Source organism: Rhinatrema bivittatum, chromosome 4 (assembly GCF_901001135.1).
Source record: "Rhinatrema bivittatum chromosome 4, aRhiBiv1.1, whole genome shotgun sequence".
Classification (NCBI taxonomy): domain Eukaryota; kingdom Metazoa; phylum Chordata; class Amphibia; order Gymnophiona; family Rhinatrematidae; genus Rhinatrema; species Rhinatrema bivittatum.
The window spans coordinates 60,664,625-60,688,740 of record NC_042618.1 but is presented as its reverse complement, the minus strand read 5'-3'; the positions used below and the strand labels follow the sequence as shown (position 1 = coordinate 60,688,740).

At 48.1% G+C, this 24,116-nt stretch overlaps 1 protein-coding gene across 1 annotated transcript in view; it reads right to left on the bottom strand.

Moving 5' to 3' along the window:
- Positions 1-24,116, bottom strand: part of LOC115089340 (golgin subfamily A member 6-like protein 1) — a 223,545-nt gene that overhangs the window by 11,551 nt on the left and 187,878 nt on the right. The window contains exon 10 of the mRNA XM_029597429.1: positions 13,580-13,716. Within this exon, the coding sequence (XP_029453289.1) occupies positions 13,580-13,716 (137 nt within the window). The remainder of the gene's footprint in view (positions 1-13,579; positions 13,717-24,116) is intronic.

The window sequence follows — 24,116 nt, the reverse complement described above, 5'->3', positions numbered from 1 at the left end:
CCGGTTATATATAGCTGGCTAACTTTAAGACAGCTGGATATATGTAGCGACTAACTAGCACAGCCACTCAGCGGCTGAACACAGACCCTATGTTAATTAAGCCAAAATGACATTTCCACACATGATGCCCTTTAAAGCCAGTTTAAAGCAAAGCAGGGCCCTTTGCTTTAAACTGGCTATAAAGGACACTACAGGAAGAAGTCGAAAGGGCCTTCTGTGTAATAAAGAAAACCCTGGCCAGTTTCCACTACCCAGTAAAGCTCCCTTTAAAATTATGTGATTGAATGATGCTATCAATTCTTTTGTATGGGAGTGAAAACTGGAGTCTATACAAAATGGGACAGAATTTCAATATAACCTCTGCTAGTTCTCTAACACACACTCCCTATCCACATAAATTCCCCAAACAGGTGAAGAGCATAGTTGTGGTAGGCCAGCAACCAGACGTACTCACCAATAAGCTTCTGTTGCCCACGCGGCTTTAATGCTGCCATCACATCACTGCCAGCGTCCTCCTTAGATGTTCGTGCGTATATGCGCACATGATATAGCAAATGTTGCTTACCTGATGTAACAGGTGTTCTCACAGGACAGCAGGATGTTAGTCCTCACAAATGGGTGACATCGAGGATGGAGCCCAACCACGGAAAACTTCTGTCAAAGTTTCAGGAACTTTGACTGGCCCCTACTGGGCATGCCCAGCACGGCACTAACCCTGCAGCCAGCAGGGGTCTCCCTTCAGTCTTGTTTCAAAGCTACAGGCAGTGCCGAAAAAATAAAAATAAAAATGAACCCAACACTGCGGGGTGGCGGGCGGGTTTCGTGAGGACTAACATCCTGCTGTCCTGTGAGAACACCTGTTACATCAGGTAAGCAACATTTGCTTTCTCACAGGACAAGCAGAATGGTTGTCCTCAGAAATGGGTGAGTACCGAGCTGAGGATGTCCGATCATGCACCAAATGTACCCAATGGTGTGCAACAGGCACAACAACCGGGGTGGAATTTGGTAGAGGGCATCCGCACCCTACTGGGAAGGTGGAAGGGTGTTGGTACATCATGTTGGAAAAAGGTTACGCAAGACAGACTGGCCGAAGATGGAATCCTGTCTTCCAGCTTTGTCCAAACAATAGTGGGCTGCAAATGTATGGAGGGAACTCCAGGTTGCAGCCTTGCAGATGTCAGGAAGCGGCACCGATCGAAGGTGTGCTACTGAAGTCGCCATGGCCCTCACAGAGTGTGCTTTAACACGGTCTTGAAAAGGAATGCCAGCTTGCTGATAGCAGAAGGAGATGCAGTCCGCCAACCAGGAGGAAAGAGCCTGCTTACCCACAGGTTGTCCTAACTTGTTAGGGTGGAAAGAGACGAATAATTGAGTGCTCTTCCTGTGGGCAACTGTACGGTCTAGATAGAATGCTAGAGCCCGTTTACAGTCAAGGGTATGCAGAGTCTGTTCCCCAGAGTTGGAGTGGGGCCTGGGAAAGAAGATAGGTAGTATGATGGATTGATTAATATGAAACTCCGAAACTACCTTAGGTAAGAATTTAGGGTGAGTGCGGAGTACCGCCCGGTCCTGCAGGAGTTTAGTGTAAGGCGGATAGGTAACTAGGGCCTGTAATTCACTAACCCTGCGAGCTGAAGTGATAGCCAAAAGGAATAACACTTTCCATGTGAGATATTTTAGGTCACAGGAGTGCAGAGGTTCGAAAGGTGGTTTCATAAGGCGACCAAGAACCAGATTAAGGTCCCAAGATGGGGCTGGAGGCCGTAAAGGTGGCTTCAAATGGAGCAATCCTTTAAGAAAGCGTGTTACAAGGGGTTGTACTGAAATAGGGACACCCCCGATACCTTTATGGAAGGCGGCTACCACACTGACATGCATTCTAATAGAAGAGGTTTTTAGATCTGATTCTGATAGATGCCAGAGATAGTCCAAGAATTTAGAGATTGGACAGGAAAGAGGATCAAGGGACTGAGAAGTGCACCATGATGTGTACCTTTTCCATTTGTAGGAATAAGATTTCCTTGTGGAAGGCTTTCATGAAGCGATCAGGACACGAGAAACTGAATCCGAAAGGTTGAATGGCTGAAGGACTAACCTTTCAACATCCATGCCGTCAGGGCCAAGGCTCGGAGGTTGGGATGGAGGAGGCATCAGTCGTTTTGAGTGATCAGATGCGGGTCCGTTCCCAGAGGAATGTGCCTGCGGATGGAGAGATCCTGGAGTATGGGAAACCACACTTGGCGTGGCCAGTGCGGAGCTATCAGGATCATAGTTCCCCTGTCCTGACGTAGCTTCACGAGAGTCTTCGACAGAAGAGGAAGTGGAGGGAATGCATAAAGCAGACCTGTTGTCCAGGTAAGGGAGAATGCATCCCTGGGCCGAGAGTGCTGGCTCCGAATGAGAGAGCAGTAATTGTCCACTTTGTGGTTCTGAGGGGACGCAAAGAGGTCTAAGTGGGGATATCCCCATTTGTGAAACAGAGAGGTCGCTACGAAGGGGTTGAGTGACCACTCGTGTGATTGGAAGACACGGCTCAGCTGATCTGCCAATACATTGTCTACTCCCGGCAAGTAGGTGGCCTTGAGGTACATGGAGCGAGGGAGGGCTTCTGCCCAAATCTGCGCAGCTTCCTGACACAAAAGAAAGGAACCTGTGCCTCCCTGCTTGTTTATGTACCACATGGCCACCTGGTTGTCCGTCTGAATCAAGATTACATGGTTTGATAGGCAATCTTGAAAGGTCCTGAGAGCATATCGTATCGCACGAAGTTCCAGGAAGTTTATCTGGTGTTTGGCTTCCTCTGGAGACCAGAATCCTTGGGTTTGTAAATTGTTTACATGGGCTCCCCAGCCGACGTTGGAAGCGTCGGTTGTGATAATTATTTGAGGATCTGGTAGGTGAAAAGGCCCCGTAAGAGGTTTGATTGATTTGTCCACCAGGCAAGAGACAGACGGAGTGCATCTGTGATGTGAACAATGGAGGACAGAGGCTGAACAGCTTGGGTCCATTGTGATCTCAGAGTCCATTGCATGACTCTCATCGCCAGGCGGGCCATGGGAGTCACATAAACTGAGGAGGCCATGTGTCCCAGTAGAACAAGGAATTGGTGAGCTGTTGCTGTGCTTTGAGACTACAACTGGCAAGCTAGGGACATAAGGGTTTGAACCCGTTGATGAGGAAGGAAGGCTTTTGCCTGTAAGGTGTCCAAGTCTGCCCCAATGAAGGATAAGGTCTGAGATGGGAGTAAGTAGGATTTCTCGTAATTGACGAGAAACCCTAGAGAAAGCAGAGTTTGAATTGTTAGGGTCAGGGAGGACCGAGCAATCTGCTGCGTTGGGGCCCTGATTAACCAATCGTCCAGGTAGGGGTAGACGTGGACACCTTCCTTCCTGAGAAAGGCTGCAACCACCACGAGGCATTTGGTGAAAACTCGTGGTGCGGATGCCAGGCCGAAAGGTAGCACTCGGTATTGGTAGTGATTTCGGCCTACTAGAAAACGCAGTTATTTGCGATGAGATTGCGTTATCGCAATGTGGGTATATGCGTCTTTCAGGTCTAGAGAGCATAGCCAATCCCCTTTTTGCAGCAGAGGGAGAAGCGAGCCCAGGGTTACCATCTTGAACTTCTCTTTGTGAAGGTACTTGTTGAGGGCCCGTAGGTCCAGGATTGGACGAAGTCCCCCTGACTTTTTTGGGATCAGGAAGTACCTGGAGTAGAACCCTAGTCCTTGTTGTAAGGGAGGAACGGGTTCTATAGTGTTTGACTGTAGGAGAAGGGAAACTTCCTGCTCTAAAAGAACAGAGTGATCGGTGAGTCTCCACACCTGCAGGGGTGGGGAGTCGGAAGGGAGAGTCAGGAGGTTGAGGTGGTAACCCTGTGCAATTATCGCTATCACCCACTGATCTGTGGTGATATGATGCCACCTTTCTAGAAAGTGGCATAGCCGACCTCCTACTGGTATGGCTGGAAGAGGGGTTTGGCAGCTGCTCTCTAACTGAGAGTCATAAAACCACTGCAGGGCCAGGTTGTGGAGCTGCTGCGGGCTTTTGTTTACGAGACTGGCGAGGCTGAGTTTTATGGTAAGACCTCGCAGGCCTAGCCTTGGCTAACGGGGGATAATACTTCCGTGGCCGGAAGAAAGACTTTTTGGAGTCCTTCCTAAACGGCTGTTTAGAAGGCAAGTCAGAAGGAATGGATGAGAGCTGTTTAAGTGTCTCATGATGATCCTTTAGTTCAGCAACAATTTGCTGAATTTGCTCACCAAACAAATTATCCCCTAGACAGGGCAAGTCAGAGAGCCTGTCCTGAACTTCCGGACGAAGGTCAGATGACATGAGCCAAGCCCAGCATCTAGCAGAGATAGCCGTAGCAGAAAGTCTAGTGGAAGCATCAAAAATGTCATAAGCTGTTCTTATTTCATGCTTCCCAGCCTCAAACCCTTTGTTTAGTAGGGATTGAAGCTGTGGCTGGAACTGTTCTGGTAAGGCATCTGAGTACTCCTGCATCTGTTTAAGGATGACCCTATTATATTGAGTCATATACAGCTGATAAGAAGCTATTCTAGAAATCAGCATGGCTCCTTGGTATACCTTCCTACCTATACTATCTAGGAATTTATTGTCCTTAGTAGGAGGTATGGAAGAATGTGGCTTTACTCGTTTAGCTTTCTTTTGAGCTGATTCTACCACAACAGAATGATGGTCCAATTGTGGTTTGTGAAAGCCAGGTGCTGACTGTACGAGATAGGTAGAGTCAGCTTTCTTGTTTACTGGAGCAACAGATCCAGGGGATTCCCAATTCTTTTTGAGAAGGTCTAGAAAAACCTGATGAATTGGAATAGAGTGATGACTTTAGGGGCATCCAGGAATTGGAGCAATTCCATCATCTGGTGCCTGTCATCTTGTTCAGATTGAAGTTGGAAAGGGACCAACTCCGACATTTCCTTCACAAAATTTATGAAAGAGAGGTCCTCCGGGGGAGAACGCTTTCTACTCTCTGTTGGCGAGGGTGGTGAAGGCAAGTCATCGGTATCTGAAGAGGTATCATCACCCCAAGTGTCATAAGGATCAGGTTGCTGACCTATAGGACCATGAGGGGGCTGAATACCTGAAGGCCCCGGTTGAGGCTCCGAGAAATTCGAAGGAATCACCGGGGGCATCGAGAATGTCCTCGATGGAATCGGTGTCGGCATCGGTACCGGTGCCGGCATCGAAGGAATCGGTGTCGGCATCGAAGGAATCGGTGTCGGCATCGGAATCCTCGGTGGAGCTGATGTGCGTATCGCCCCCGAGGAATGTATCGGTGGCGAGGGACGACATGGCACCGATGGAACTACCCCCGATGGAGGAATTCGATACGGTGTTTCTCCACTTGAGGAAAAGGCTGTCGGTGACCCAGGTATTGCCAGTGGAAGGGCCGTCATAAGCGCTTCCATCCGGGCAAGCAGCGGTACCAGTGCTGCTGGAATCGGGTCGTGACCGGTTCCACTCTCGGTGCCGGAGTCAGTGCCGGAGGAGTCTGGAACCGTAGCATCGCCTTGTCGATGGCCTCCTGGACCAGCCGGTCCAGTTCTGCCCGGAGACCTGGGGTAACGAGACCCGGCTCGACGGAAGAGGGAGGCTGAGGCTGAGCCGGAGGGACCACCGTCATCGGTGGAATCGCGGCTCCCAAACCCCGAAGGGGTGAGGGTTGCCTCGGTGTCTGCGAGACAGGAGTGGACGGTGCCACTTCTGGTCGAGACTTCTTCAGCGGAGGCTTGGACAGTGCTGAGGTCGATGACATCGGTTCCTCAACGGTCCGAGACTTATGACATCGATGGCGATGTTTCTCTTTCCGATCCCCTCGATCATCGGGGGAAGGGACAGGAGTCGATGGCTGTGAAGTCGTCGATGGCGGACGGTCACGGAGGGCTGTCGATGATGATGAGACTTCGACGGTGCCGGTTCCGATGACGTCGATGCAATCGATGGCGTTGGAGTGCGAGCATGGAAAAGGAGTCCCATCTTCTCCATTCTGGCTTTGCGACCTTTTGGTGTCATTAGGGCACATTTGGTGCAAGTCAGGACATCATGCTCGCTTCCTAAACACAAAACACAGGAAATTAATTGAAGAATTCCTGTCAGGAATGTGGTTGAGAGCTCTTTGACCGCGTGGCTACTGCTGCGCGGAAAAAAGAAGACTGAAGGGAGACCCCTGCTGGCTGCAGGGTTAGTGCCGTGCTGGGCATGCCCAGTAGGGGCCAGTCAAAGTTCCTGAAACTTTGACAGAAGTTTTCCGTGGTTGGGCTCCATCCTCGATGTCACCCATTTGTGAGGACAACCATCCTGCTTGTCCTGTGAGAAAAGCCCCACAGTGGAAACTGGATGCAGCACATACAAATGCCATCAGCCTCTTCAGACTATTTAAACCCACCGACCCTTGCGCTCCTCACCTCCTGTCTAGAACAGTGCAAGTTGCTCCCATTGTTCCTGCATTCCTTTTGTTCCAGCATTCCAGCTTTGCCCAGCCTGTCTTGTCCAGCCTTGCCTTGCCCAGCCAGTCTCGTCCAGCCTTGCTTTGCCTAGCCTGTCTCGTCCAGTGTCTCCTCACTGTCCTTGTCTTTCCTTCAGCCAGATCTTCTGGTACAGACTTCTTGCTTTGGACCCAACTACACTTGCCTGGACTTGACCATTGCTTTGGACCTGACTACGCATGCTTGCTGCCTGGACTTGACCATTGCTTTGGATCTGACTACACTTTCTTGCCACCTGGACCTGACCATTGTCTTGGACCTGAATAAGTTTGCTTGCAACCTGCCCCAACCCTTGGCCTGTTCCCGGTATCTCCTGTCTGTTGCTTGTCCTGACCCTGGAGCCCTAGGGACCCACCTAATTCCTGCCGGCTGCCAGAACCCAAGGGCTCAACCTGAGGGAAGACGGATGGTATAGGTGAAGCTCCAGTCTGTCCTGCTTCAGGGCACATTATAGAAACATAGAAACATAGAAATGACGGCAGAAGAAGACCAAACGGCCCATCCAGTCTGCCCAGCAAGCTTCTCACTTATTTTTTCTCATACTTTCTCATTCACCAGCTATCAGCCTTGGCTTCATAGGTATGCCTATGAAGCTGCATCAACTACACCACAGCACCAAGGGCTCACACCCACACCATTCATCACAGTTTGTTGAGGCCATGAGCTTGGCAGAATCATCCCAGGCACCTGCCATAGCCAGGTTAGCTCATCAGCTGAAGAAGCAGCAGGATCACTTGAACACAATGGTGAACTAACTTCAGGGTCTGGCTACTCGTCCAGCCCCCACAGCAACTGCTCTGGCACCTCCTGCCCAGCCTGCTTCTCCCATGCTTCATTTGCCTCCACCCCTGAGGTATGATGGGGATCACACAAAGTGTAGAAGCTTCCTGAACCAATGCCAAATTGCAAGCACCTCTCTTTTCATTTGACCAAGTCAAATTAACATATATCTTGTCCTTATTGAAGGGTTCCACCCTAGCCTGGGTTTTAGCTCTTTGGGAGAGAGACGATCCACTCCTAGCAGACCTGAGCAACTTTTTGTGGGAGTTCTGTTTGGTATTTGATGAATTTGGTCATGTTCTATGGTGATTGAGCTTCTCCAGATCTGTCAAGGCTGCCTGTCAATAGGAGAATATACCGTCCATTTCCACACGCTGGCATCAGAGCTCCAATGGAGCAACGTTAGCTTAATCGCTATCTTCAGGTAAGGGCTTTCTGAAAGTATCAAGGATGAGCTGGCCACCCAAGACTTGACCCCTACCTTGGAAAAAGACTAATCAGTCTGGCAATTCGCCTGGACCTTAGTGTGATGGGTAGCGGGGGTGTGAGCCCTTTGTGCTGCAGTGCAGTTGGCGCAGCCTTATAAGCGAACCTACTAGGCCTATGCCAGCAGCTGGCAGATGCACCCTATAGCAGGACAGTCTAGAGCTTCAACTATACCAGCTGCCTCCCCCGTAGTTTGAGCCCTTGGGTTCTGGTGGCCAGCAAGACTTAGGCAGGTCCCTAAGGAGGTGAAGAGAGTCAAATCCAAAGGCACACTGGGCTCATGGAAGGCAGCAGACTAATGGCCAAGGTCAAGGCAGGTGGCTAACATGGATGGTCAGGTCCAAACAAGAGGTCAGGTCCAGGCGATAGGCAATCGTGGTCAGGTCCGGGCAACAAGTCGAGATCCAGAGAATCAAGTCAAAGGTGGCATCACATCCCCGCTCGCGTCCTTCTTAGATGTTGTTATGACTGTCGCTGCCCGACGTCTCCACTCTGCCCTCCTTACCTCTCTGGCGACTCCTCCCGTGGTTGACAGACGTTGACAGACGTCTGCCTGCCGTCCTTTCCGGCGTCCCCGGTCCGGCTTGGGCGCTGCCTCCCGCCATGCTGTCCAGCTGCCTTAGGGCGTGCGCTCTGCGCAGCCCTGCTTCAAATACTTTCTTTGGCGTTAACCTCAGGGGCGTCCCCCTGTGATGACGTCACGCATCCATGATACAAAAGCCTACGCTACTGCTAGCTAATCGAGTTAGCAAGGTATTCGTACAGGAACTCTTTATGAATGGGATTCGCTCTCCTTAGCTAGCTACTCTGCCTCTCCATTTTTGGACTTACTCTATTTGGGGTACCCGCTCCTCGAGGGCCTCTCTCTTCTCTTTCAGGTCGCTGTCTGGAACCGGTATTCGCTCCTCGAGGGCCCATGTTCCCGGACTCACTGCCTGGACTTCACTTCTGCCTGGAAGATACCGCTGCCTACACCATCAGTGATTTACTATCTACTTCTCTCAGAGCTGTTCCCTGGAACAGCGTACTCGCTCCTCGAGGGCCTGCCTCTATTCCAGCTCCTGTGATTCCTACCGAGAGAAACCACTGTGTGAGTACTCAACCAATGAGGCTCTATTCCAGAACCCTGCATATCCTTCATTGTACTCACTATCTCAGTTTCTCTTCACTACAGCACAGCCATTGTGGGATCGCTGTTCCAGAGCCCTGAGGGACTACAAGCCCAGCTGGGCTTCATCGCTGTTCCAGAGCCCTGAGGGACTATAAGCCCAGCTGGGCTTCATCTCTGATCACTACTGCCACCTCTGGTGGCTCCTCTATACTGTTAATAAAAGATCTATCTGTATTGTGTGTCCTACCCCAAACCAAATATCCAAATTACTACCTCCACCTTCCTCTATTCCTGATGCCTTTCAACTAGCTTGATCACTCCATTCTTATACTTCACTTTCAATGCATATCCAGCATAGTTCTCTGCTTCAACAGCAGGGGAGAAGAAAAACTGTTACTTCACACATCCAGCAGAGCTCTCTGCTTAAACGGCAGGGGAGAAGAAAAAAGGATTCACACTCACAAAGCGGGGAGTAGCTGGCTTGTTACGGCGGTTACTACCCCAAACCAAATGTGCCTGATACTTCACTTTCGATGCATATCCAGCATAGCTCTCTGCTTCAACGGCAGGGGAAAAGAAAAACTGATACTTCACGCATATCCAGCATAACTTCAATGGCAGGGGAGAAGAAAAAAGTATTCACACTCACAAAGCGGGGAGTAGCTGGCTTGTTACGGCGGTTACTACCCCAAACCAAATGTGCCTGATACTTCACTTTCGATGCATATCCAGCATAGCTCTCTGCTTCAACGGCAGGGGAGAAGAAAAAAACTGATGCCTCACGCATATCCAGCATAGCTCCCTGCTTCAACGGCAGGGGAGAAGATAAACAACCAATAAGGGCTGTATAACATAATCTGGGTAAAAACAAATAAGCATGGGTGTAGCTTGCTTATTGCGGCGGTTACTACCCCTAACTAATCAAGCTAGATATTTCACTTGGATGCAGCTCCATCACCGCTCTCTACATTAATGGCGGGGGTGGAAGGGAATTAGAACCAAGAGCTAAGAGAAACAGATAAGTATGAGAGAAAAAATGAGGGAAGCTTGCTGGGCAGACTGGATGGGCCATTTGGTCTTCTTCTGCCGTCATTTCTATGTTTCTATGTTTCTATGTTTCTAAGCTGAGCCTGACCTGTGGCCCCTAACGGGACTTCCCCCCGTGGGCGTGGTCAGCAGCCACAGTGTCCAAGGGTCCACCCAAAACCTTACAAACAATAACAGATGTATGCGCATGTGTGCGCATGATATAGGCCCCATGGCAGGAAACTGGATGCAGCATGTGCAAACTATGTCAGCCTTCTCAGACTATTTAAATCCACCAAGCCCTGCATTCCTCACCTCTTCTGGAGATAGCTTAAGGCACTCCACCTGCATGGATTCTTCCTGCGAAAGACAGATTCTGGAGATGATTGGGTAGCTACTGGGTGTTGAAAGCTGGGGGCGAGATGAATGGGATGACGAGTCAAGTCCCCTCATGAGCCCGTTCCCTAAAGCTGAGTATCACAATCAGTAGCTCATGAGATGACCCTGTGAGCCCCTCACTTACCCCTGATGCAGCATAAGCTCCTCCTTGACTGAGACACTGCCTCCTGTAACTAGGACCACTTTGCATGGCTTGCGCATCGACGCTGCGGCTGGACGGCGCCATCTTCCAGTGCCTCTGGGCCCTTCCCTTAGGCATGCCTGGTACACCCCTATATTTAAAGGGCCTTTGGCAGGAAAGGCACCATGACACCCGGTGATGATGTCAGCAGGACTTCCCTACTTAAGCTCCAGCTGGCCTCTGCTTCCCGTTTGGCCTCGCCTCCCGATGGTGGGGACCTGTGGGGGTTTCCCCTACAGATAGCGCCAACACCACCTCGGGCCAAGGGTCTACCTCCGCAACAAAGAATAAACAATTCAAAACAGCTGACATTAAATAACACCCAATGAATAAAACCAATAAAAGATTTTGAAAAATCTCCTTGCTTTCCATACCTAGGAACTTTTGATTCCAGTCACCCTGAGATTGTTATGAATTAATCGCGCGTGTGGGCATGCATATGCACTCTCTCATATGCTCACTCACAGACATTCACACATATTGACTCACTCATACACACACACATGCTATCACACTCACACACACACACATTCTTATGCTCACACATACTCATCAACTCATACACACTCACTGAATCACACACATGCTCACCATCTCAAACAAACATGCTCTCATGATAACATACATGTTCATCTTCTCACACACACGCTCATCAACTCACACATTCTCTGTTATCGCTACCACCACCACTGCGGGTAAAAAACAGAGGCGGTAGAGTAAGCGGAGAGCTCCTGCTCTGCAATATAAGCTGCTGCAGTGGGAGAGGCAGCAGTAATTGTTTTAATGCTCCACAGGTCCCTTAAAAGGAGGGGGTTAACAGCATGTGGTGGGGGGAGGGGGGGGGGGGACAGGACATGGACAATGCAAATACCAGGGATCCAGCAAGTGGTGTTCTCTGCTATAGCTCCTCTGTCTTACTCTTCAACAGATCCCTCATGCTTGCTCCCGTTCCTGGGCTAGCTGCTTCTTTCAAGTGTGGGGAGGAGGGGAGGTGGGAGCATGCTGCATGAGTGGTGTCACAGAGTCTATTCTGTGCACCTGGGGGCTGTAATGACTTAACAGGCTGCAGATTGCAGCCTAATGACATGGGATGCAAAGTGCCAGTACCGGAGAGAACAAAGGAGGCACTGGTGGAAGAGGGGACACTATCAGCTACATCAGCAATTCAATGGCACCCCCTCAGTCATGGCACCTTGTGCAATCACACAGATTGTATACCCCAAAAGCTGGCTGTGCATCCATCCATATTTTTCTTTTATTTCTCCACCTCTATATCATCTGAATAATACCTCCTTTCCCATTCACCCACATTTCTTACCCCCTTGCCTCCACAAATCCTCAATTCTTCTCATTTCCAGACTTTGCACCATTTCTCTTTCCATCATTTCCCCCACTTCTTTTCTGTACCCTTTTCTTCAACAACTGCCCCTTCTCCCCCCCCCCCCCCCCTTCCCCAGCATCTGCCTCCTGTCTCTCCCCCACAGAATTTCTTCCTTGCCTTACCTTGCCTTTTCCTCCATCCCAGCATTTCCATGCTTTCACCTTCTTTCCAGCATCTGTTCCATGGCTGGCATCTGTGCCAGCAATATAAACAGATTCAAAGCTTGTGGGCTGGCACTTCCTACCTGCAGCTCAGCAGACAAAAAGTGCCATCCTGTCAGCTTTGAACATGCTTGTGATGCTGACACAGAAGCTATGGGATAGTCGGCAGCTGCGAGTCAGGCTTCTGTTGCTCTTCTTCCAGGTCCTGTGTGGTCAGAAGTGTGGCATGTGCTGCAACTGGAGGAAGTCTATATGGCCATGCAGTGTTTCCTTAGGGGAAACACTGCTGTCAGTCCAGCTGATATTTGAGCTATGGATGTTAGGGATGTGAATCGTTTTAGGACGATTAAAATTATCGTCCGATAATTTTAATATCGTCTTAAACCGTTATGGAACACAATACAATAGAGATTCTAACGATTTATCGTTATAAATCGTTAGAATCGTGAGCCGGCACACTAAAACCCGCTAAAACCCACCCCCGACCCTTTAAATTAAATCCCCCACCCTCCCGAACCCCCCCCAAATAACTTAAACATTTCCTTGCCAAATCCTACCTCCTTCAATCCCCCCCCAAATGACTTAAATTACCTGGGGGTCCGGAACGGCAGCGGTCCGGAACGGGCTCCTGCTACTGAATCTTGTTGTCTTCGGCCGGCGCCATTTTCCAAAATGGCGCCGAAAAATGGCGGCGGCCATAGACCAACAGGATTCGACGGCAGGAGGTCCTTCCGGACCCCCGCTGGACTTTTGGCAAGTCTTGTGGGGGTCAGGAGGCCCCCCCCAAGCTGGCCAAAAGTTCCTGGAGGTCCAGCGGGGGTCAGGGAGCGATTTCCCGCCGCGAATCGTTTTCCGTACGGAAAATGGCGCCGGCAGGAGATCGACTGCAGGAGGTCGTTCAGCGAGGGTTCCGGCGCCTCGCTGAACGACCTCCTGCAGTCGATCTCCTGCCGGCGCCATTTTCCGTACGGAAAACGATTCGCGGCGGGAAATCGCTCCCTGACCCCCGCTGGACCTCCAGGAACTTTTGGCCAGCTTGGGGGGGGCCTCCTGACCCCCACAAGACTTGCCAAAAGTCCAGCGGGGGTCCGGAAGGACCTCCTGCCGTCGAATCCTGTTGGTCTATGGCCGCCGCCATTTTTCGGCGCCATTTTGGAAAATGGCGCCGGCTGAAGACAACAAGATTCAGTAGCAGGAGCCCGTTCCGGACCGCTGCCATTCCGGACCACTGCTGGACCACCAGGTAATTTAAGTCATTGGGGGGGGGGGTTCGGGAGGGTGGGGGGTTTAATTTAAAGGGTCGGGGGTGGGTTTTAGCGGGTTTTAACGATTTTAACGATATATCACGATATTTTACCCCCCCCAAACGGCAACAATACGATTCCCTCCCCCTCCCAGCCGAAATCGATCGTTAAGACGATCGAGGACACGATTCACATCTCTAATGGATGTTGAAATGCTGTTTCAATTCACTGCAGAGCTAAAATACATTTCACTGTTCAAAAGGTATATAGTTTGAAGCTAGTTATTAAAGACATACTGAACTGTGGTGTTTTTCTTTATAGCATTTATTTTGTCTTCTTCATCCTGCAGTGATCGACATAGTTGATTCAGAGTTGCATTTTTGTTTCTAAGATCTTTATTTTTGTTTTCAGCTTCTACAATGTTTTCTGTACTCTATAAGTAAAACAGTTAAGCAAATTGACATTTATTACTGTTATTAGAGATTATATACATTTAACCCCCCACCTCTAAATGTAAGCATTCAATTTTCCAAATTACAACATTGTTAAATAATAATAGGTTAACTTTAAAAAGGTTGCATCTCATAAATCATTAGATACTATACTCAGGCCATAATTGTTCTTCCAATAAGATCATAAGGGAGAGAGCCCTGTTGCTGGCCAGACCGGTTCTATGGAACTCCATGCCACTCGAACTTAGATTGCAAAGTAACCTGAAGCTATTTAAAACTAATCTAAAAACCTGGATTTTCAAACAAGCTTTTTATAAAGACAAAGAGAAAGAGGAAAACAAGTAAAAGCTAAGTAAGCACTAAGTAATCAGTTTCTTTTTTTTAAACATCACGAAATACATATTAAGTTATTAACACTAGACCTGAATCGTTTTACCAGTTTTTCAACCAACATGTAAGCTTTATTCATCACATAGCTATATTATTAAAATTATGTTACCGTTCCATGTTGGCACATGTATAACTTGTAATCTATACCAATTAACCTTGAATATCCTTTGGTGCCTTTATGTAAACCGTTGTGATGGTGAAATAACTTAATGACAGTATAGAAAAGTTTTTAAATAAATAAAATAAATAATTGCCTTTTCCATCACTTAGAACAGTCTTTATATTTTTTGACATAATATACCTACATATAAATAAAAGAGAGATTGTATATGTGCACTCGGTGCAAAGAGGTCCTGGCTCTAGGGAATGAGTCCGATCTCTGGAGGCTAGAGAGGCAGACTTGAGGAGCTGAGGCAGACAGAGAGGTACATCGATGAGACCTTCAGGGACAAAGTAGCCAAGTCCCAAATCCAGTCTGGCAGTCCCAATGCTGCCTTGGATCAGAAAGGTCTCCCAGTTGGAGAACATTGATATAGCAGGAAGTGATCCTGTAGCAAGGACCTGCTCTCCAGGTGATGTATTGTCCTCTCGCACTGAGGACAAGTCTCCCAGGGCTACTGCCCAGAAAGCAAGGGTTAGGCCAGCCATCATATTTGGTGATTCAATTATTAGAAATGTAGAGAGCCGGGTGGCTGGTGAACATGAGGACCGTCTGGTAACTTGCCTGCCTGGTGCGAAGGTGGCGGATCTCATGTGTCACCTAGATAGAATTATAGACAGTGCTGGGGAGGAGCTGGCTGTCGTGGTACATGTGGGCACCAACAACATAGTAAAATGTGGGAGAGAGATTCTGGAAGCCAAATTTAGGATTTTAGGTAGAAAGCTGAAATCCAGAACCTCCAGTGTGGCATTCCCTGAAATGCTTCCTGTTCCATTTGCAGGTCCCCAGAGGCAGGCAGAACTCTGGAACATTTTGTGGAAGGGGGAGACTTTTCCGAAAGGATGGGCTCCACCTTAACCAGAGTAGATCAAGCTGCTGGAACTAACTTTTAAAAAGGAGATAGAACAAGGGGGAACGCAGACAGTCACTCAGTAGTGCATGGTTCGGAGAAATGTATCCTTGAAGGATACTAATGAAACAGGAGAGTTAGGGCATCCCAACAGAGAGGGTCTAATAAAAACAAACTCAGTCCATGTGCCAATATTTAAAAATCACCTGAGCTAAAGATTTCCAAATTGTCCCTAAGAACTAAAAAGTAGGGATGTGCAGAGCAAAAGTTTAAGTTCATATGTCCATATGTCCAAAGGGGGTCCCATTTGCGGTCAATATGGACATAAACAGAATTCAATGAGTTGGGTATATGTCCATATGTCGCCCATTAAAGTCAATGGGGGAAGGATTTCCAGCCTATTTTTGGATGCAGAATTGGGGTTTTCTTATCAATTGGCCCAGGAGAGAGTTCCCTTTCCTTTGTGCAGGGAAGGACTCCCTGGAAAGGGTCCACCCCTAGAGTTGGGTGTACCCGGTGTTTACATTGGCGTCCAGTGAATATCGTTGGCGTCTAGTGAATTCCGTTGGCGTCTAGTGAATTCCGACTGTACTTACGCACTTCAGCTGATGACAAAGGAATTGGAGGATCTCTCAGAAATAAGAATACGTGTGGGAACACAAGGTCTGGATGAACAGGCAGGCACAGCAATGGAGTTAAAACACCAGTAGGAACACAAGGCCTGGATGAACAGGCACATCATTCGAGGACAGAGGTCAATCCCAGCTAGGGACACAAGGCCTGCATGAACAGGCACAGGAACTAGGTTAAAACACTGGTAGCTCGCCAGCATCTTTCTGATGCATGCTAGAATATTGGCAGCGGTATGGGCATGGTCCGTCAGGTGGGTGTGCAGTAAAGCCCACCTCCACCCTCATGCTTGTTCAGGGAAGGACTTCCTGGAACGGGTCCACCCCTAGAGTTGTGTGTACCCAGTGTTTACATTGGCGTCCAGTGAATATCGTTGGCGTCTAGTGAATTCCGTTGGCGTCTAGTGAATTCCGACTGTACTTACGCACTTCAGCTGATGACAAAGGAATTGGAGCCTAGGATCTCTCACAAATAAGAATACATGTGGGAACACAAGGCCTGGATGAACAGGCACATCATTCGAGGACAGAGGTCAATCCCAGCTAGGGACACAAGGCCTGCATGAACAGGCACAGCAACCAGGTTAAAACACTTGTGGGAACACAAGGCCTGGATGAAGAGGCGCAGCAGTCGAGCACAGAGGTCAATCCCAGCTAGGGACACAAGGCCTGGATGAACAGGAACAGCAACCAGGTTAAAACACTTGTGGGAACACAAGGCCTGGATGAACAGGCACAGCCACTGAGTTAAAACACCTGTGGGAACACAAGGCCTGGATGAACAGGCACCGCCACTGAGTTAAAACACCTGTGGGAACACAAGCCCTGGAAGAATGGGCACAGCAACTGAGTTAAAACACCTGTGGGAACACAAGGCCTGGATGAACACGGATACTCGGATAGTAATTTTTTTTTTAAAATGTATTTATATTCTTATTCTAAAACGTTTCTAGCACTTCATACTTGATAACACTCAGGTGCTGTAGGTATTTCCCTATCCCCAGAGGAACACAAGGCCTGGATGAACACGGATACCCGGATAGTAAATTTTTTTTTTAATGGATTTATATTCTTTTTTTAAAAAGTTTCTAGCACTTCATACTTGATTACACTCAGGTACTGTAGGTATTTCCCTATCCCCAGAGGAACACAAGGCCTGGAAGAACTATCAAACATAGGAATCAAAGGCACAGCTCTCAGTTGGTTCAAGTCGTTCCTATCAAACAGGTTTTACAAGGTCAGAATTAACAACAAGGAATCTGACCCCATCCTATCAGACCAAGGCGTACCACAAGGTTCATCCCTCTCTCCCACCCTGTTCAACATTTACCTCCTCCCCCTCTGCCATCTGCTATCACAACTCAAGCTTACTCATTACCTCTATGCAGACGACATCCAGATCCTCATCCCCATCACAGAATCAATTCAAAAAACCTTCGCCTTCTGGGAGAATTGTCTTCAACCAATTAAACAACTACTTTCCAACCTGAACCTGATTCTAAACTCCAGCAAAACAGAGATGCTACTTATTTCACACAACCCAAACACCTACTCACCTAGCCTTGCACAATCCACATCTTTAAACATGCATCTCTCTGCAGACGTCAGGAATCTAGGAGCATGGCTTGACAACCAACTTACCTTAAAAAAATTTATAAACACCACCACCAAGGACTGCTTCTATAAACTACAAGTCCTAAAAAAGCTAAAACCACTCCTGCACTTCAATGACTTTCGCCTCGTTCTACAATCCATTATTTTTTCTAAACTCGATTACTGCAACGCAATCCTACTTGGCCTCCCCTCCACCAGGATCAAACCTGTACAGATGGTACAAAATGCCGCAGCCAGAATCCTAACTAACACTAATAAAAGAGACCATATCACCCCCATCTTGAGCAACCTCCACTGGCTACCCATCAAACAGAGAATCCTATTTAAAACCTTAACTATTATTCATAAAGCAATTCACAGCGTCGCACCTATATCACTACAAACTCAACTTCGTCCACACTTATCCTCCAGACCCATCAGAAGCGCCTACAAAGGCACCTTAGTCGCAACTCCAGCTAAATCAACACTAAGAAAAAGAGCACTCTCAACTGCGGGACCACACCAATGGAATGCTCTCCCACCAGACCTACGCCTCGAACCCAGTCTACCAGAGTTAAAAAAAAAGTTAAAAACCTGGCTCTTCAGGCAAGCTTTCCAATTCCCAGAATGTAACAGAGTTAAAACACCTGTGGGAACACAAGGCCTGGATGAACAGGCACCGCCACAGAGTTAAAACACCTGTGGGAACACAAGGCCTGGAAGAACGGGCACAGCAACTGAGTTAAATCACCTGTGGGAACACAAGGCCTGGAAGAACGGGCACAGCAACTGAGTTAAAACACCTGTGGGAACACAAGGCCTGGATGAACACGGATACTCGGATAGTAAATTTTTTTTTTAATGGATTTACATTTTTTTTTTTAAAAAGTTTATAGCACTTCATACTTGATTACACTCAGGTACTGTAGGTATTTCCTTATCCCCAGAGGAACACAAGGCCTGGATGAACAGGCACCGCCACTGAGTTAAAACACCTGTGGGAACACAAGGCCTGGATGAACCGTCACCGCCACTGAGTTAAAACACCTGTGGGAACACAAGGCCTGGATGAACACGGATACTCGGATAGTAATTTTTTTTTTTTTTAATGTATTTATATTCTTATTCGAAAACGTTTCTAGCACTTCATACTTGATTACACTCAGGTACTGTAGGTATTTCCCTATCCCCAGAGGAACACAAGGCCTGGATGAACCGTCACCGCCACTGAGTTAAAACACCTGTGGGAACACAAGGCCTGGATGAACCGTCACCGCCACTGAATTAAAACACCTGTGGGAACACAAGGCCTGGATGAAGCGTCACCGCCACTGAGTTAAAACACCTGTGGGAACACAAGGCCTGGATGAAGCGTCACCGCCACTGAGTTAAAACACCTGTGGGAACACAAGGCCTGGATGAACACGGATACTCGGATAGTAATTAATTTTTTTTTAATGTATTTATATTCTTATTCGAAAACGTTTCTAGCACTTCATACTTGATTACACTCAGGTACTGTAGGTATTTCCCTATCCCCAGAGGAACACAAGGCCTGGATGAACAGGCACAGCCACTGAGTTAGAACACCTGTGGGAACACAAGGCCTGGATGAACAGGCAGGCACAGCAACGGAGTTAAAACACCAGTAGGAACATGGATGAACACTGATACTCGGATAGTAAATTTTTTTTTTTATGGATTTATATTCTTTTTTTAAAAAGTTTATAGCACTTCATTTACTTATTTATTTATTTTTCATTTTTATATACTGACATTATTGTATTCAATGCAAATCATACTTGATTACACTCAGGTACTGTATGTATTTCCCTATCCCTAGAGGAACACAAGGCCTGGAGGAACGGGCACAGCAACGGAGTTAAAACACTTGTGGGAACACAAGGCCTGGATGAAGAGGCGCAGCAGTCGAGCACAGAGGTCAATCCCACCTAGGGACACAAGCCGCGGAGGAAAAGAAACTAACCAGGATTCCCTCAGTAACGGCGAGTGAAGAGGGAAGAGCCCAGCGCCGAATCTCCGCCACTCCGGGTTCGGGGATCTGAACCCGACTCCCTTTCGATCAGCCGAGGGCGACGGAGGCCATCGCCCGTCCCTTCCGAACGGCTCTCGCCTATCTCTTAGGACCGACTGAGCCATGTTGAACTGCTGTTCACATGGAACCCTTCTCCACTTCGGCCTTCAAAGTTCTCATTTGAATATTTGCTACTACCACCAAGATCTGCACCCGCGGCGGCTCCACCTGGGCCCTTGCCCCGGGCTTCCGTGCCCACCACGGCGGCCCTCCTACTCGTCGCGGCTTAGCAACGTCGACCCATAAATATTCTGGGTTGGGTATCTTGATACATAAAGATTTCCATTTTGAACTGAAACAGTCTTAATAAAAATGGTTAATATAAAAAAAAAAAACACTTGTGGGAACACAAGGTCTGGATGAACAGGCACATCATTCGACGACAGAGGTCAATCCCACCTAGGGACACAAGGCCTGGATGAACAGGCAGGCACAGCAATGGAGTTAAAACACCAGTAGAAACACAAGGCCTGGATGAACAGGCACATCATTCGACGACAGAGGTCAATCCCACCTAGGGACACAAGCCGCGGAGGAAAAGAAACTAACCAGGATTCCCTCAATAAAGGCGAGTGAAGAGGGAAGAGCCCAGCGCCGAATCCCCGCCCGTCCGGCGGGCGCGGGAAATGTGGCGTACGGAAGACCGCCCTCCCCGGCGCCGCTCGGGGGCCCAAGTCCTTCAGATCGAGGCTCAGCCCGCGGACGGTGTTAGGCTGGTAGCGGCCCCCGGCGCGCCGGGACCGGGTCTTCTCGGAGTAGGGTTGTTTGGGAATGCAGGCCAAAGCGGGTGTTAAGCTCCATGTAAGGCTAAATACCGGCACGAGACCGATCAAACAGCTAGTAGCAATAGGAATCTCTGGATTGGCGCTTGCCTGGTTCAAATCGTTTCTAACCAACAGAGGTTATAAGGTAAAAATCCAGAACAAAGAATCACCACGCCACGACTCGGCCATCGGAGTCCCACAAGGTTCCTCTTTATCCCCTACACTCTTTAATATTTACCTCCTACCACTCTGCCGACTCCTTACCAACCTCAATTTAATACACTTTCTCTATGCAGACGACATCCAGATCCTGATCCCCATCAAAGAATCATACTCGAAAACCCTCGAATACCGGGATTCCTGTCACCTAGAAATCAAAAGCCTCCTCAACAGCCTAAATCTGGTACTAAACTCCTCTAAAACTGAAGTATTACTCATAACTCCTGACAACAATCTCACAGCTTGTCTCCCAACCAACCTACAAACTACTCATGTGAGGGATCTAGGTGTGCTAATCGACAATTAACTGAACTTCAAAGCCCACATCAATAAAACCACCAAAGACTGCTTCTATAAACTGCAAGTTTTAAAAAGGATAAGACCACTCTTCCACGCCAAAGACTTCAGAACCATCCTCCAAGCCCTCATTTTCTACTACTGCAACTCTACATTACTTGGACTCCCTTCCTCATACACAAAACCACTCTAAATGGTTCAAAACGCAGCAGCCCGTCTACTAACAAACACTAGGAAAAGAGACCACATTTCCCCAGTCCTAAAAGACCTCCACTGGTTACCAATTCAGTTCAGAGTCATTTACAAATCCATCACCTTGATATAAAAAATCATTCACCAACACACCATAATCGACCTACAAATTCCTCTCCGTTTATACAAATGCACAAGACCGACCAGGGAAGCCTACAGAGGATGCCTCCTTGTTCCACCCACCAAAACCACTAATCACAGCACCTTAAGAGATTGAGCCCTTTCCACAGCAGGCCCACCGTTATGGAACTCCATCCCCCCAGATCTCAGAAATGAACCTTGCCTCCTAACCTTTCAGAAAAGACTCAAGACATGGCTTTTCAGGCAAGCCTTCCCGAACTCCACCTAACACGCACCATCAATAAATTCTCTGCTGAGAAGCTTTATATATTGGACTCCATATTTATATTGTACTCTTGTATATTTATATTGTACACATGTATATAATGTTTAACCTCCTCTATCTCTCTTTATTTCTTACACTCCCAGTTCATTAGCCCCTGTTAATTGTAACTGCATCTCTTCACCACGTGTACTGTATTTATGTTTTAGGTTGTTTTCTTTGCACCCCTGTTTTCTGTAAACCGACATCATGTGAACGATTTCATGAATGCCGGTATAAAAAACCTTAAATAAATAAAATAAATAAGTAAGTACCGCAAGGGAAAGTTGAAAACAACTTTGAAGAGCGAGTTCAAGAGGGCGTGAAATTGTAAAGAGGTAAATGGGTGGGGTCCGTACAGTCCGCCCACAGGATTCAACCCGGCGGGTTCGGTCGGACCGGGGTTTCGGCGGATCCCCCACCCCCACCCCTTTTGCGGGGGTTGGGGGGGCGGGGAACGCCTCCCGGAGGGCCCTGGCCCCCGCAGGGCGCATTTCCTCCGCGGCGGTGCGCCGCGACTGGCTACGGGTCGGCTGGGAAGGCCCAGGGGGGGGCAGGTGGCCCGCGGCTCCGGCGGCACGTGTTATAGCCCCCCCCCCCCCCCCGGCAGCAGCTTCGCCGTTTCCCCCGGACAAGGGTCCACCTCCAAGTTCAACAATTTCTTCCTCTTTACTTTGTCTGTCGAGGCTTGACGTCTCTACAAGGGTTTGACCTCGATTGCTGTGCCCAGCACCTGCTGTTTAATACCGCTCTTGCCGTATTTCATGAATGCCGGTATAAAAAAACCTTAAATAAATAAAATAAATAAGTAAGTACCGCAAGGGAAAGTTGAAAACAACTTTGAAGAGCGAGTTCAAGAGGGCGTGAAATTGTAAAGAGGTAAATGGGTGGGGTCCGTGCAGTCCGCCCACAGGATTCAACCCGGCGGGTTCGGTCGGACTGGGGTTTCGGCGGATCCCCCACCCCCACCCCTTTCATGGGGGGTGGGGGGGGGGGCGGGGAACGCCTCCCGGATGGCCCCGGCCCCCGCAGGGCGCATTTCCTCCGCGGCGGTGTGCCGCGACCGGCTCCAGGTCGGCTGGGAAGGCCCAGGGGGGGGCAGGTGGCCCGCCGCTCCGGCGGCGCGTGTTATAGCACCCCCCCAGCAGCAGCTTCGCCGTTTCCCCCGGACAAGGGTCCACCTCCAAGTTCAACAATTTCTTCCTCTTTACTTTGTCTGTCGAGGCTTGACGTCTCTACAAGGGTTTGACCTCGAGCGCTGTGCCCAGCGCCTGCTGTTAATACCGCTCTTGCCGTACCGACCCGCAGGGTCGATATTTATATTATTACAGATAGCAATAGATGGAACGTAATATAGTTTTGTAAATCTATATGCTCCCAATCAGGACCAGGGGACATTCTTTAACGAAGTCAACAATCTTATCTTGTTGCATGGGAAGGGGAACCTCATTGTGGGGGGTGACCTCAATGTAGCCAGAAATACAGTCCTGGATGAACAGGTGTTCCGCAGGGTTCAACATTATCAGCCACCCTTTTTAATATTTAAGTTTTACCTATATGTCACTTTTTAAATGGGCTTGGTTTCACATTTTATTTGTATGCTGACGATATTCAGTTTTTAGCACCTATTGAAAATTCAGTAGAGGCCATGTTAGAAATTGTTAAAATGTATATTTTATCTTTACAACAGCTACTTCAATAGTTGCGCTTAGTTCTGAATATGGACAAAACTGAAATTGTGCTTCTTGAACGCAAATGTCATGTTAAAAGTATTCCAGATTTGAGGTGAAATGCTAACACTAAAATAAGTCCTGTTTTTTATACCCGTGACTTAGGTATGATTATAGACACTGAATTCTCTTTTAAAAAGCATATTGCTGCCAAATTGAAAGATGGTTATTTTAAACTATTAACTTTAAGAAAGTTAAAGCCACTCTTAAATTTTAAAGATTTTAGATCTGTTTTACAGACCTTGATTTCTGCTAATTTAAATTACTGTAATTCTTTATTACTTGGCTTAGCTGTTTCAAATATTAGACCATTGCAGGTCTTGCAGAATGCAGCAGCATGTGTTCTGTCTGGTAAACGGAAATGCAACCAATATTACCGCCACATTGATCAAGTTTCATTGGCTTCCAATCCAATATCGCATACAATATAAAGTGGCCTGTTTAATTCAAAATGTTGTACACGGGGAGATCTCAGAAATGAACCTTGCCTCCTAACCTTTAGGAAAAGACTCAAGACGTGGCTTTTCAGGCAAGCCTTCCCGAACTCCACCTAACACGCACCATCAATAAATTCTCTGCTGAGAAGCTTTATATATTGGACTCCATATTTATATTGTACTCTTGTATATTTATATTGTACACATGTATATAATTTTTAACCTCCTCTATCTCTCTTTATTTCTTACACTCCCAGTTCATTAGCCCCTGTTAATTGTAACTGCATCTCTTCACCACGTGTACTGTATTTATGTTTTAGGTTGTTTTCTTTGCACCCCTGTTTTCTGTAAACCAACATCATGTGAACGATTTCATGAATGCCGGTATAAAAAAACTTTAAATAAATTAAATAAATAAGTAAGTACCGCAAGGGAAAGTTGAAAACAACTTTGAAGAGCGAGTTCAAGAGGGCGTGAAATTGTAAAGAGGTAAATGGGTGGGGTCCGTGCAGTCCGCCCGCAGGATTCAACCCGGCGGGTTCGGTCGGACCGGGGTTTCGGCGGATCCCCCACCCACACCCCT